Source organism: Oreochromis aureus, linkage group 8 (genome assembly GCF_013358895.1).
Source record: "Oreochromis aureus strain Israel breed Guangdong linkage group 8, ZZ_aureus, whole genome shotgun sequence".
NCBI classification, from domain to species: Eukaryota; Metazoa; Chordata; class Actinopteri; order Cichliformes; family Cichlidae; genus Oreochromis; species Oreochromis aureus.
In genome coordinates this window covers 16,225,178-16,239,367 of record NC_052949.1, presented here as the reverse complement: position 1 = coordinate 16,239,367, position 14,190 = coordinate 16,225,178, and the positions used below count along the sequence as shown (strand labels likewise).

The 14,190-nt window shown below is 40.8% G+C and overlaps 1 protein-coding gene across 3 annotated transcripts; it reads right to left on the bottom strand.

The window, feature by feature from the left end:
- Positions 1 to 5,926: 5,926 nt before the first annotated feature.
- znf281b (zinc finger protein 281b) lies at positions 5,927 to 13,979 on the bottom strand. 3 transcript variants are annotated; one of them, XM_039616866.1, is made up of 7 exons: positions 13,797 to 13,979; positions 10,924 to 11,448; positions 10,520 to 10,633; positions 10,246 to 10,369; positions 9,344 to 9,436; positions 9,111 to 9,229; positions 5,927 to 8,778 (listed from the first exon to the last, which is right to left on the bottom strand). In XM_039616866.1, exons 2-7 carry the CDS (start codon positions 11,374 to 11,376, stop codon positions 7,156 to 7,158), a joined length of 2,526 nt encoding a protein of 841 aa, XP_039472800.1. In that variant the 5' UTR covers positions 11,377 to 11,448; positions 13,797 to 13,979; the 3' UTR covers positions 5,927 to 7,155. The 3 variants fall into 3 exon arrangements, with proteins under 3 accessions (XP_039472800.1, XP_031584528.2, XP_039472801.1); XM_031728668.2 differs by having other exon boundaries at positions 9,344 to 9,427; XM_039616867.1 differs by having other exon boundaries at positions 13,801 to 13,979.
- Positions 13,980 to 14,190: the final 211 nt, after the last annotated feature.

The following is a 14,190-nucleotide window of genomic DNA, read 5'->3' as shown; positions in this document are numbered from 1 at the left end:
TTTATTACATTGTATTGTTTTATTGTTGGATTGTTTTATTGTTTGCTACTCTCTGTTTTCATAAGGTTTAGTGTTAGGTTTGGTCTTTTTAATGAATATTTTAAACTGTTGTCTTTTACTACTGTACGGATGGCATATGCCAAAGGCAGGATTTGGGAAAAGGTATTACAAGAAAAACACAGAACTTCTTGAAAGCAGTTGACTACTGACAAAGCTTAAATAAAGACATCTACCAAAGCCTTGTCAGGTAAGTTGTAATACAGTTTTGTAGTAAAGATAAGGTAGATCTTTAGAGTTATAATACAATTTTAAAGCTAAGGATATTTTGTCTCTATTTTTTACATTTTAGTTAGTTTTCCAAGTTCACGAAAAAAAATTTTTGTTGAGTAAAATGTTGGGTTTTTTTTCCTTTTTATAATTATTGTCAACTATAATAATCTTGGTAAATTCTCACTGTTGTACATCTCTCCTGACCTCTTTATGTGCTCACAGTGATACAAACAAAACATTTTTAGATTTGCCCTCACTGCAGAAACCTTTGGTCACAGTTTTTCAGTCCAGTTCTTTTGTAATTTGTCAAACAGTAAATGGATCAGCTGAAGGGCCAGGTGAATCACTCAGATCTTGAGTAATGTCTTTCCTGGATGTTTTTCCATCCAGGACATGACTTTTAGATACCATTCATCTGCAGTAGTTTTTCTCTCTCCTTAATTATCCATGTGACCAGTTTCCTTAGATTCTAAGGACATACTGTACACCATGTCAAGATACAGTGGTGTGAAAAGTGTTTGCCTCATTTCCCATTTTTCTGTATGTTCGTCACACTTAAATGTTTCAGATCATTAAACAAATTGAAATATTAGACAAACACACATAAACACAAAATGCAGTTTTTCTAAATGAAGATCTTTATGATTAAGAGGAAAGAAAACCAAATCCAAACCTACATGGCCCTGTATGAAAAAGTGATTGCCCCCTAAACTTAATGACTGATTGCACCATCCTTAGCGGCAACAACTGCAATCAAGCCTTTGTGATAACTGGCAATGAGTCTTTTACAGTGCTGTGGAGGAATTTTGGCCCCCTTATCTTTGCAGAATTGTTGTAATTCAGCCACACCGGAGGGTTTTCGAGCATGAACCACCTTTTTAACGTCATGCTACAGTATCTCAATCAGGTTCAGATTGAATCAGATCAGGTCAATTGAGCTATTTGTATATATTGGAGCTATTTCTTATATTTTGCGAACTTTCTAGTATATTGTATAATTTAATTACTTCAGTCTGTTACTGTTATTAGTCCCCTTCAGCTTGAGGTCACAAAGAGATGGCCGGACATTTTCCTTCAGGATGTTTTGGTAGACAGCAGAATTTATGCTTCCATTTACCACAGCAAGCCTTCCAGGTCCTGAGGCAGCAAAACAGCCCCAACCATCACACTACCACCATTGTATTTTACTGTTGGTATGAAGTTCCTTTTCTGAAATGCTGTGTTACTTTTACACCAGATGTAATGGGACACAAACCTTTCAGAAAGTTCAACTTGTGTCTCATCAATCCACAAGTATTTTTTGAGTATTTTCCCAAAAGTCTTGGATATCATAAAGACCGCTTTTTTCACACAGGGCCATGTAAGTTAGGATTTTTTTTTCTTTAATAATTAACACCTTCATTTAAAAACGTTGTTTTGTGTTTACTTGTGTTCTCTTTGTCAAATATTTAGAATTATTTGATGATCTGAAACACTTTAGTGTGAAAAACATACAAAAAAAAATAAGAAATCAGGAAACACTTTTTCACACCGCTGTATTTTGGACTCACCTTGTTGGTACAAAAATACTAAGTGGAGTTAATGGGAATGAATGTTTTGTTTTTAAGACAGGCTGAAACACCCAATGAATCCAAGGTCCACTACTGATGATGTGTCCTTAAGTTTTAATATTAAATTAAAATCTAGATCAGTTTTCTAATCCCAAAACCTAACCAAGGAGGGTAAAAAGAAACTAAAAATGGCAGAATAGCTTGTGATAAAAGATCGAAACACCCTGTGAAGTTGAGGCACACAACGATGTGTCCCGCTGGGAAAGTTTCCGGGCTGCCTTTCCTCATAGTAGCCATCCCTCAAGACTTTCTCCATTTGAAGCAATGCATTATCAGGGATTGTAACATCTAGTCTTTTTTTTGAATCAAAAATAAAGTGCCTAAAGACATCATTTAAAATGGGTTCTTTGCTAAGTTGTCTGTTACGTGTAGACACAACACTGGCTTTTTGATGTTTAAATAATCCATAAATCAGTTTTAAGTGACAAAACAAACAAAAAGATTCCTCTGAAATGTTCAGGTACAACGACTGGAAATGAGTGAAAAATCAGACAATGTCCAAATGAATCAAGAGGTGGCTCGAGACTTTTGCATGTTACTGAATGTGTCCAACTGGAAAATTGTTACTAAAAACAGAGATAAATCTGAGTAATGGAAACAGCAATTTTATATTAATGAATAACGTTACTACTTATTTCTTGAGTGAGTCTTTAGTCATAAACTACAGAAGTATATGAACTGTGTTTTTAAAGGATTATTGTCTGTTTATTGCCTGATAAGTGTGCATGCAAATGCAGATATCTACCTATCTAGTCCAAAGCTACGTGATTTGCCAGAATGTTTTGTAGACATGCCATGACTACGCGGCAATAACAGCAAAACCTCTTGCAAAATCTAAGTCCAAAGTCACCTATAACTCTACGCATCTGTATCCCCACCCAAGGTGTTTCTCCTGACAGTGACGCATATCCCACCTATGATGACTATGAGTAAGAACATGATTTTCATGAAAGGGAAGGAGGGTGATAACAGCTTGGCACAAAAAGTCAGCGCTAATCATTATCTTGAAGAACCCTCGACCTTGAAGGCTCCTTAACTGATTGGTTTGATTTTTTTTTTTACCAGCCAATAATGTAGCATCACAGTTCATGACTCAAATAATATCACATAAGTCACCATTAAAATAGCTTTACTGCTTCTTGACGTAGGCTTGCAAATCTGGAAGTGTGATGTGACAAAGCTCATTCTTCCAAAACATCCATTAACACAAAGAGTATAGCTCCAAAGTCAGTCACCGCAAACTCATGTCCTGTGTTAAAAAGCCATTGTCTTTTGGTCACTAGCTGATTTACCCTTCATTTGAACAGGTGCTCAGCCTATTTCAGTCTCAGGAGTGTGTTGAATCTCTTGACCATGTTAGTGTTTTTTATGCATTCATATGATAAATGGGTTGGGTTGCTATGCAGGTAATTCTGGTAGCTGATTGATCAACAAATCAGTGCTCAGGTTTTGGTTATTGAAATTCTAGTATTTTATTTCCATATAAGCACTAATTGGCAGGCATTTGTGTCTGTGCAATGTGTCAACGCCGTCTACACATAACTGCATTCTGACCTGAAAACATCAATATAGCAGAAACCGTGAACTTACACTTGAGGCTTCAAAACTGGAGGCAACAAACCTGTGGGCTGCATCATATCAATGTCATGTCACATCTGGTTCCAACATTTGGAGAGCCATGATGTGTTAGTCCAGAGTCCTCTATGATTTTAATTAGGTGATGAGCTTGACATAATTTTCACACTATAAGTGATCCTTCATCATTCGCTTACAAGCTTTTTGACAACTCCCCATTCATCATTCAGGTATTTACATAATACTGGCCTTTTGACACTGAAAGCCATTATTTTCCATCAATTATCATTGGGTATATTTATGACAACCCTTTGCAACCTGTTACCAGGCAAGAACATAGCTCTGAAAAATTTTGGATTACATGTCAGAAAATTATTTACTTTATATTTCTCACCACCACTCACTATTCAGAGCAGTGGCGAGACCTAGAATCACCTGGTAACGCTCATACGTCCGATACAGATAACAGTTTACGGGCATGGGAATTAGCATGGCACGAAGGCTATATAGAAGCAAACATGGGAATATATCAACGAGATTATAACTCTGTCAGTGTAACGCCCCCATCATCTGGCAGTAGAGCCTCTTGTCAAATAATACTGTAATAAAAAATTTAATCGTGTCCGGGGAGGGATCGCAACAGAGACGGTAAACTGTATTTACAAACCCAGTTCCTTGTTTGCCGAAATGGAAGCTTCTAGTGCGTTATTTGATGTCAAAACTGAAGTGCTAATATATTTGCTCCTATTTAAATTTAGTAGACATGGACTACATAAGAGGGCCAATTATGCCACCAGAATGTGAATAGTTAAAAGCACACAGTTATATTTATGTGAATACAGTAGCCTGCTTTGATATAGTACTGAGATATCTGAAGTTAAATGCTTTTAGTCCATTTACTGCTCCTTATCAATAAGTATTTCTAATCAACAGTATTGAGGAATCCTTTGGATTTTGATACTTCTGGGAGACAGAACGACAAATGTGCTATTTTCTGTAACAAAAAGTTTTTATTGGCTTCTCTAATCCGTTCATCATCTCAATAACAGGTACAGCCTGGGAAATCGTATCACATGGGGTCTAGAACAAATAAGACAAAGGAACGGGGAGGCCTCTGCTACAAAATTTGGTATTGAGGTGACAGTCAGAAAAAAAGCCATACAAAAAATGTCTTTATCATGCATACTGAAGAAAAAAAAAAAGAAAAATTAAAAAAAAAAAAAAATGAACACACATTTTTAGTGTTTTTGTACATTTTTGTAAACAATATCCTTCTAGAGATCATATCAAAACACATTATGGCAAGTAGCAAAAATAAGGGATATAACATGAGAAAAATGAATGTTCTATGAGGCATCTATAATGCAACACTGCTTGGCGTGGATGTTTTTTACAGAAAGAAAAAAAGAAATACATTTGCATTTTGATGAGTCATTTGCTCTATTATTGTAAACACAGGCAGTGTTAAATGATTATACATATGTCGAAACTATACTACAAATATTCCCACTACATACATGAAACGCGTGTCCCTGCCTTTTTTTTTTTCTTTTTTATGCTTTAGTGATATGAGGTATATTTAGGTCAATCTTTTTGTCTTTTTCCCCCCCCTCCATTTCACCCACTCTTTTTTTTCTCTCCTTTAAAAGCATAGTGTGTGTTTGGAGTGAAGTGGCTGGTCAGTCAGTCTTTGTTCCCTGTGATCTGAGCAGCTTCAAAGTCTCTTGGCTGTGGAGCTCACAGACATAGGAAAAGGAAAGGGGGGGGGAGACTACAGCTCACAGGAAATCAACTAAATTAAATATCAACCCTGGCTGCCGGGACAAAATGGCTTTAGCCACGGAAGACAAAGAAGGCCATTGTTTATTCTTGCGAGTGCAGGGCTGCATTTATGGGGAAGGGAGGTGGACATAACTTTTTTCTTTCTTAACTGTATAACCGAACCAATTCCTTGGAGTTACTACATCAGTGTGTTTTAAGCAAATCATAACAAATGAGAGGGATTGGCTGTAGGTCCGGTGATTACTTGCCTTCAAGAAAAAAAAAAAAAAGAAAAAGAAAACTAAAAACAAGAAATCTGCAAAGTCAGTTGTGGCTAGTGAAAAATAAATAAGACGGTTAAAGTATGCAGTCAACATACTCATACGTTTAAAGATATAGGGGTTCCAGCATGTCAGCCCATCTCTCGAAAACACTTAAATACAAAGAGGTACTCTCAAAATATTGTATAACAAAAATTATGGCAAATCTTTTTTTTAACATCACCCGAAAAACCGTAAGAAAAACAAAAAAACCAAAAACACCCCCCCCCCCCAAAATCTTCTAGCCTTGAGAAAGGCATCACATCAAAATACATTTAAATGCCCACGGTCATGCCTAGTCAACCCCTATCAAAGCCCATCAAATAACCCACCCTCACCTCCCTCCCTCCCTCCCTCCCTCCCCATTACCCACCCCTCTATCCCTCCCTCCCCAAATCCCATTCACAGTTTTCTCCTCTTAAAATAATATTAATAATCATTAGCATAATAATGACGTGTCACATATGCAAATTGAATGGGTTATTGTTGTTTCCAATGATGATCTGTTTAAAAAAAAGTGCTTGTTTCATTCCACTAACACAAAGGAACAGCAAGGAGTGGAGTAGAAAAAGTGGTGAAAATAACCCAAAAAAAAGAAAAAAGGAAAGTTAAAATCACTTCTGCAACAGCACGTTGAAAAGATCATCGAGACTGGCGCTCACTCTCAAAACAGACGGCTGTACGGGGGTGCAGAGTTACTTCGACAACCAAGCTGCTGCGCAGAAGCAGAGGAGTGTGTTTGTACAGCCTTCATCAACTGACACTGACCAATCAGTGCTCAAACATCCTCTTCACTTCAGAGCGGCGTGAAAACAATGCACTAGACTTTGCTACAAATCATCCTAACTGATGTACACGTGGCTCTCAACTAAAAAACAGAATAATGTGAATGTCTTCACATTTACAAAACAGTACCATAATCTCGACAAAGCTACAAGCAGTAGAAACCATACATGATCACCTATTGTAATTCGTTGTTCTGACAAGTTAAATAAACCCACCCCTCCCAAAAAAAGAAGAAGAAAAAAAATCAAAGCTTTGAAGTATCAAGAATACCTGTAAAACTGTGCTAATTGCATCTCATAATACAAAGTCTTATTACACAATTTTGCCTATTTTCCTGAGTTAATACGTTTCTTGTAACAGACAATATATACTTTTTTGCCATTTGAATTCTGGGCCTTTCCCTGACACAAATGTTATTATTACTGAAATCATCAACAACAACTATTATTACTTTACAATTGTATGATGATTGGTAAAACAAGGGTACAGAAGATGAAGAAAAAGAAAAAACAAAAACAAACAAAAAACAAAACAGCAAGTTCATAGCTACCCTCTAAATGTTTTAAATTACATTTATATCTACGGTACGTTCATATCAAAAATCACTACTCTTCAACAGAAAATTAAGCGACTACATAATAAAAATGAGAATTTTTTTTTAAAAATTGCATTTGAGGCCATGGAAGACCCTCCCTGGTCATTTCTGTATTAACATTTAATGGCAGTGTTTAAAAAAAAAAGTTTGCTACAAAACAAAATTAGGATGGTGGAGGGGGGCTTTTATGAACAGTAACAGAGCAGCCCCCCCTTACTGGATACACCTCGTTTGACCCTTATCTGAAACTTTGGCTTGTCGGGGTTTTTGATCCTGTACTCACTGGCTCACTGACATCAGCTAACAAACTGGTATACCCTGAGAATTCTGACACTGGAGTCCGTATTCGATGGTCGACCTCTGTCCCAGGATCACTGCCGTAGCTCAGAGGGGTCCGACGTCCTGACTTGAATTGGGAGCCAAAGGCTTGGGCGAAGTTCTCAATCTGGTATGTGGTTTCTTTCGGGGGGTTCAGTGGGGACAGGTCTGGGTAGGTGGAGCCATTTGTGGGTGCTGGAGCACTTCCTCCAGCCTTGGGTTGCTGCCCCTTGGAGCTCTCTGCTGGGGCAGTGAGGTCCTGGGGAGGTAGGTTGAAGGTGCCGGGTGAGTGCTGCTTCTCCAACTGCTCAGTAAGCTCCTGAGATGGAGTCAGCTGCTGGTGGCTAGCGGATTCCAAGCTTAAGTGGTAGCCTGTCTGGGAGGGGGATCCAACGAGCATACCATAGTGGGATTTTGAGGAGGAGGAGGAGGAGGTTGATGAAGGAGCAGCGATGGGCAGCGGGGAGGAGACAGCAGGCGGGTAGCCACAGTCCAGCGGGGATGTGGTGTACACGTGTTTGTCAGAAAACAGGGGCCCTGTGGGACTGGAGCTACTCGAGAGGAGCGGGAAGGGCCCTGTTGCACCGAGGCTGGGGAAGGGTCCGCTATGGCTGGTGCGTTCCAGAGCCTGCAGGAGGAACTTTGAGTACTCGCTCATCACTGCTGTTTTGTCACCACCATTTGGCGAATCATCCTCCAACTCCGGAGTAACAGGAGCTGCTGGCTGAAGGTCTACATGGTGCGGGTGGTCTGACAGGTCGAAAGTCACATCATGGTGGTGTGTTCCCTCTGGTTTATGGCTATAATGGTCTAGCAGGCTTTGCAGTACCTCATCTGGAATGCCCGACTTGTCGTGCTTCAGTTCCAGCGGCGAGGAGTCTAGCATGGCCAGGGTGGGCTCAGGTCCCAGGGAGCCCTGTATTACGCTACTGCCCTGGGACGCCATGTGCAGGGAGCCAGCTCCAAAGTCATTGTTAACTGCATGGAGGTAGCGCCGCTTTTTCACAAACTGCATTGCATCGTCATAGTTGCTGCTGGTGGTGGGCCCCTGCTTGTTGCCCCCGGGTCCCTGAAGCAGACCCATGTTATCTAGGCCAGAAGCCTCCACATGATCCATGGAGCCAGGCTTCTGACCCAACAGTTTTTGTCCATCAGAACCATCTTCCAGAGAAAGGAGGCCCTTATCAAGTCCCTTACGGCCAGCCTTTTTAAACACCAATTTGGGAGTACGTCCCTGCATGACCTGGTCAGAGCCCGAGGGATCCATGCTGAAGTCTTGCAGGCCCAAGTCACGGGCCATCCCCCCAGAAGATGAGGCAGCTGCCGCCGAGGCATTCTTCTTTCTCTTGCGTTCGCTGCCCTCACCATTTTTGGACTTTGCTCTCCTGCGTCCGGAGGTGGTAGAGTTTCCCTGAGTGAGTGAATAGCTGCCCTGGCCTAGCTCTGCTTCGCTGAGCTCCAGCATGCTTGGGTCTAGGCCCTTCTTTATGGCTTCTCCACAAGTCCGTTTGTGCTTCAGTAACCGGTCTGTTCTTGAGAAAAACTAAAAGAGAGAAATGTGGGTTTAGTCTCCACAGATGGACATTAGTATCTATAAAATCCCCTTTTTGAAATTTTAACAGAAAATACACGGCAGTGGTAAGCAGCTGGGAACATAGCCACTGAATCTGAACAACAGAACTTTATATTCGCTGACCTCTTGTGTGATACAGCTAATCCCATTAAGACCAGGGCTTAAGAGTGGCTTAGATATAAATGCTCAGATGCAAATTATGATAATGTATGCACAACTGAAAGAAGGATTTCAAACATATTTAAAAGCTCAAGGAAATGTACACAAAACTAAACAGAGACAGAGATTCTACAAAGTCCTACTTGTTGGCAGGTGTCGCAGCGATATGGCTTTTCGCCACTGTGTGTCCTTTTGTGCCTCTCCATGTGGTACTTCTGGATAAAGCGCATGTTACACTGGTCACAGCTGAAAGGTTTTTCCCCTGAAAAATACAGCAGTGACAGCATCAGGCCCTCTGGTACTCCCAACAAGTTTACAAAATAAACACGCTGTTCTGGTAGAGCCATTTATTTGAGTTTACTGTGTAGGGACTCACCACTGTGAATCTTCTCGTGCCGCTGGAGCAGGTACTTCTGAATGAAGCTCATGTTACACTGACTGCACCGGAAAGGCCTCTCACCTGTGCAGTCAAGAGTACAACCATCCGCTCACCACATTAATTAAATCCCAGCCCGCGCCATAACTGAAGTCACAATAAAATCTAAGCTATTCTGGTCGGGTTGCGTAAATATAAGAAACCTGTGAGAGTCGTGTAGTAACCAGTAGATATAACAACATATTAGCATGTTTGAGAAACTGCGCTGCATTACAGATATAGCATAGCAAAGATGCTATTGCAAATCAATGTCTGTAATAACGGAAAAACAAGGAAATGGTTTCAAAATAAAAATCATATTGGATGGATTTTCCATTAAATGGTTTATGAGTACTACTTCAATGAGCTAAGTGAGGAATTCCCAGCACAGAGAATGATTAAGATTTCCAGATAGACATGACTAATCCGTGACTCAATGCTGGCTTCAGTGACTGTCTGGTTTCAAAAGAGGCCCCAGGTGCTTGTGGTGAAGAGCACAGCACCACATGTGTAGATCCATCACATCACAAATCCAAATTTCATTTTCATTCCTCAAATTCTGGTAACAGATCTTTACCCCTATTAGCAGATTCCAGCTGCCTTGACATGAATCCGGAGCTATGTGATTTATACAAACTTATCAGATGTGTTATAAAGCAAAGAGACACAAAAAACAGAGACTGCCTCTTATAGCTTTCTCTGTTCTGTTACCGATTTAACGCATCCTTTTTGCATCTCTCATCACTTCATATCTCCCCGACTTAAAGCATTGAAAAGCGACTTCAACTAAAAAAAAAATCATTTGAATGTATTTATTATTTAAATGCATGAAACATTGCCAAGAAGCACTGAAAGTCTCTCACCTGTGTGTATGAGCACATGTCTACGCAAGTGGTAGGAGCTGCGGAAGGCAGCATTACAGTGCTCACAGATATGTGGTTTAGAGTTGGGGGATAGGCAGGCTCCATCTGCATCCAGCATCATGTTCTAGAAGGGAAAAAAACAGAAACAAAACACAAAAAACATGAGTATAAGCTCAAAATAACAATCTGCTGACTTGAATCAACACTGTAGGATACCTTTTAACTAATAACACACACCATTTTCTTGTATAACAAGTCTAGAAAAGTCACCAACCTTTGCAGCATCACTGCGTTTCCTTCGAGCTTTGCCTCCCTGTCCATTTCCATTGCCCTTCCGCCCTCTTCTACCTGAGGACTCTTTTGGCTCTTTAACTTGTCTCCCAGACATCTAAAGGCAAACACAACAAGCATTGGATTATTTAATTTAGTTTAGTTCGTTACAGTTCTTATTGTCTTTGAGCAACTGTAACCACATAATTTCCTTAGGGACTAATAAAGTATTCTGATTCTGATACACGCAGTTAACAGATGGCTGATATCACTGCTGTTACAGTCAACCAGGCTCCATTATTTTAAAATTTCCACCCTGAAAGTAAAGGGAAGAAACGAAGCAGAAACAAGGAAACTGGAAAGTTTTACTTAATTAATATCTAAAAAAAAAAAACAACCCCATCTCACCGGTTCTCCAAGGGTGCGGACATTGCTGAGGCTGAGGTCATGCAGGAGCATGTTCTGGTGATTTTGGTGGTGGCTTCCAAAAGACATATCTGCCATGTCGGTACCACTCTTCCCCGCGCCCCCTCCACCACAGTTTACCCCCTGTGCTCCACCCACGCCGTAGAGGGGCATACGGTAATCCAGCTCACTTGGCCGCTCCTGCTTAATGCCCATGCTGTGAAGGAAGCCCCCTGTGTTTGCAGCAGTGGCGCCCTGGTGTTCTGGAGGCGAGTCACGTTCCTTCTTCAGGATCATCTCCTGGGGCAACTCGCCCATGACGGACTGCGAGGCCAGCCGTGTAAAGCTGGTGACTGGCGGTAAGTGGCTGAACATAAGCATACCTGGTGCAAAATTGGGGTCCATGCCTCCGTTTCGCAAAAACTCATTGCCTATCTTGTCCTGAATAATACTCATGGTGGTAGGTTTCCTTTGTGCAGGGGAGAAGGAGGGTAATTAATCTAAAAAGGAATGCAGGAGGAGAATATCCTGAAAGAGAGAACAGATAAAAAGCCGGGTTGATGATAACAGGCATGAGAAAGTTCACAGATCCAAACAAACCACTACTTTTTGATGTGTGTCCTTATCACAGCATCACTTCCTCAATCTATAGCAGCTACAAAGCAGAGCTACAACAAATTAGAGCATTACTGATTAAATAATTCAGACATATTGGCTAACTGCCTAATTATTTTAACTCTGCTACAAAGCCTTCACAGGGTGTTCTTTGTGCCCTATAATATCCTCTAAATTTTTCTAAATCTTTAAACTTTTTATTTATTACATAATTTTCTAGGAGTGACCAAAACCTCAGGGTATGATTTGTACAAGTATATTTAGTTTTCAAAGGGAAAAAATTTAAAACCATGTGATGTGTCTTACTTAAAACAAATACCTCACTTTATAATTTACAACCAAGCATAATAAAACACCAATTACAACAATAGACTGAATTACTCCATAACAGTGGTTCTTAACCTTGTTGGAGGTACCGAACCCCACCACTTTCATATGCGCATTCACTGAACCCCTCTTTAGTGAAAAATAAAATATGATTTTTTTCAAATTCAAGACATAAATATGTTTTTTACTGGTGCACAAAATGAGCCGTGCATGTCACGGCGGAGGCTTTGCCGAACCCCTGAGACCGACTCACCGAACCCCTAGGGTTCGATCGAACCCAGGTTAAGAACCACTGCTCCATAATAACTTGCATCAAAACACTCAATGTACCACAGAATTTGCCATGGGTTATGTCAAAATGTTTCATCAAGAAATTTCAGTTTGAAAATTGTGTGAATGTAAGATTTTTGACTTTACATAAAGGAATACAGGTATTTTCTGAATGTACCAGAAAAGACATGTTAAGGATTAATAGAAATGTATGTGAGCTTAGTGAAGTGACTTTAAAGTCATAGAAACCCCAAAACTGTTAAGCTTTTTTTGAGGGGGCACTAAAACCACACCATTTCTATTCAATACCAGCAAGAGGAGGTGAAAAAAAATCAAAGATTGCATCTGAAATATTTAATCCTCCTCACGTATTGTTCTACATCTGACTCCACATGTGACTTGGACGGCAGCCAAAATAAAATCGGTGTAGTAGCTTGATCGCTTAGACGTGCATCCCTATTGTTTTGCACTTTGATGCATGCTGGACCACACCGCTTGCCATCTCTGACTAATAAACCCAGCATGAGCGCAAAAGCTGGAGGCACTGGGCTGCAGTACTGGCAAATTAATCGGCTGAGTACACTTGCCTAAAACAAACGATATTTAGGTCAAATCGTGCCAGACATTATGAGTGATTTTACGCAGACACAGTCGGGTGACTGTAAGCGCGGTGTTTGTGGAGAACAAGCAGAGTGAGAATTTATTGTTTGGTCTGCACCAGCTGACCTTTTGGCTACGTGACACTGCTGTTCAACAGAAAGCGGATGAGCTTTTGTGATGCATAGTAGTTAGCCAGCTAGTTAGCATAGTTAGCTACCCGACTAACCACAATGAGACAACGCATCTCTGCGACCTCAATCAAAACAATCGCCTAAAAATGCCCCAGAAACGAAAAATCAGCCCCTCAAATAAAAGTCACAGCAATCCCCAGAGTTACGGGGCTCCAAATAACCGTGTGTGTGGTCAGCAATTCAGAATTTGATAAGAAATATAACCTTTTAGCATGTTACCTATAGTTGCTATCAAGCTAGCTCACGCTAAAACAGCACCGCTGATTTAACGGTATCAAGGTAAATATTTATGAAATTCACCAGTTTCATTATTTGTAGGGAGTTTTTAAAGAAGTGAACTGGCACGTTTTGGGCAGGAAAATACAAGAAATGGCTATTAACGTGAAGTTAAAACGCACGCTGGCTTTGAAGTGAGCTCAGCGAAACGAAACGCTCATTCTCCAATTCCCCAGCTTTGATGACGCTCGTGAAATCAAATCTGTCTGGCTGCGAGCGACGCTGGCGCTCCGTTTATTGATAGCTAACTTTAGCTGCAATTACAACCACACAATGCTCACCGGGACACTCGGATATCAAATCATTCCTCCCAGTTTCCCCTCGTACATGCGGACTTCCGACCTAATGAGCGAGCTACATAAAACTGCGTGCTTTGCAGCAGCTGTGTTTATAACAATCAACTTGCCACGAGCTAGCTCGTTAGCCGTTAGCTGCCCCGACTGAAAACCCGCATTACGGCCCGTGGAAGAGAAACAATGATGCTGGCTCTCCGTGCATCCCCCGTTTGCGCCGAGCCAGACAATCGTTCGCATTAATCTCCACAGAGTCCTAAGAGAAAATCGCCCCGATTAAAAACCAATTTAATTTCCCGCTCACCTACACATGACCGCAGCTGGTTTCAAACGTGCCCGTATTCTCTCTGTAATCGCCGCTTTGGGGTTTTATTGCCAAAACATTGTTCTCCGGCGGTCGCTGTTTTCTTCCATCTTGTCCTGGCGCGGGGAATTATGGGTGTCGCGGACGGGTCGTGAGAGGAGACAGGCGAAGTGCTGCTGAGGTTTCAGAGGTGCTCAACTGTGCTGCTTTAGAAGCTCCGTGCATTACAGAAGCGTATAAGAGAGTTTAAGTGTAGATCTGCGACAGTTCTAATTGGGTTAATGCTTAGGTTAAAGGATACTTTCAACTCCTTTGACATAAATTTTAATATACATGGTTAGATCACTTCGTGGCACTTCACAACATAAACTCACTCACAACCACGTGGCTAATA

Bases quoted from the DNA above. Each gene is read 5' to 3' on its own strand.
- znf281b (XM_039616866.1), bottom strand. From the start codon at position 11,376: ATGAGTATTATTCAGGACAAGATAGGCAATGAGTTTTTGCGAAACGGA. The intron at 10,634-10,923 runs GTGAGATGGGGT...GTTTGCCTTTAG, and splicing joins TCCGCACCCTTGGAGAACCG to ATGTCTGGGAGACAAGTTAA. The intron at 9,437-10,245 runs GTGAGAGACTTT...GTTGTACTCTTG, and splicing joins ACATGTGCTCATACACACAG to ACTGCACAGGTGAGAGGCCT.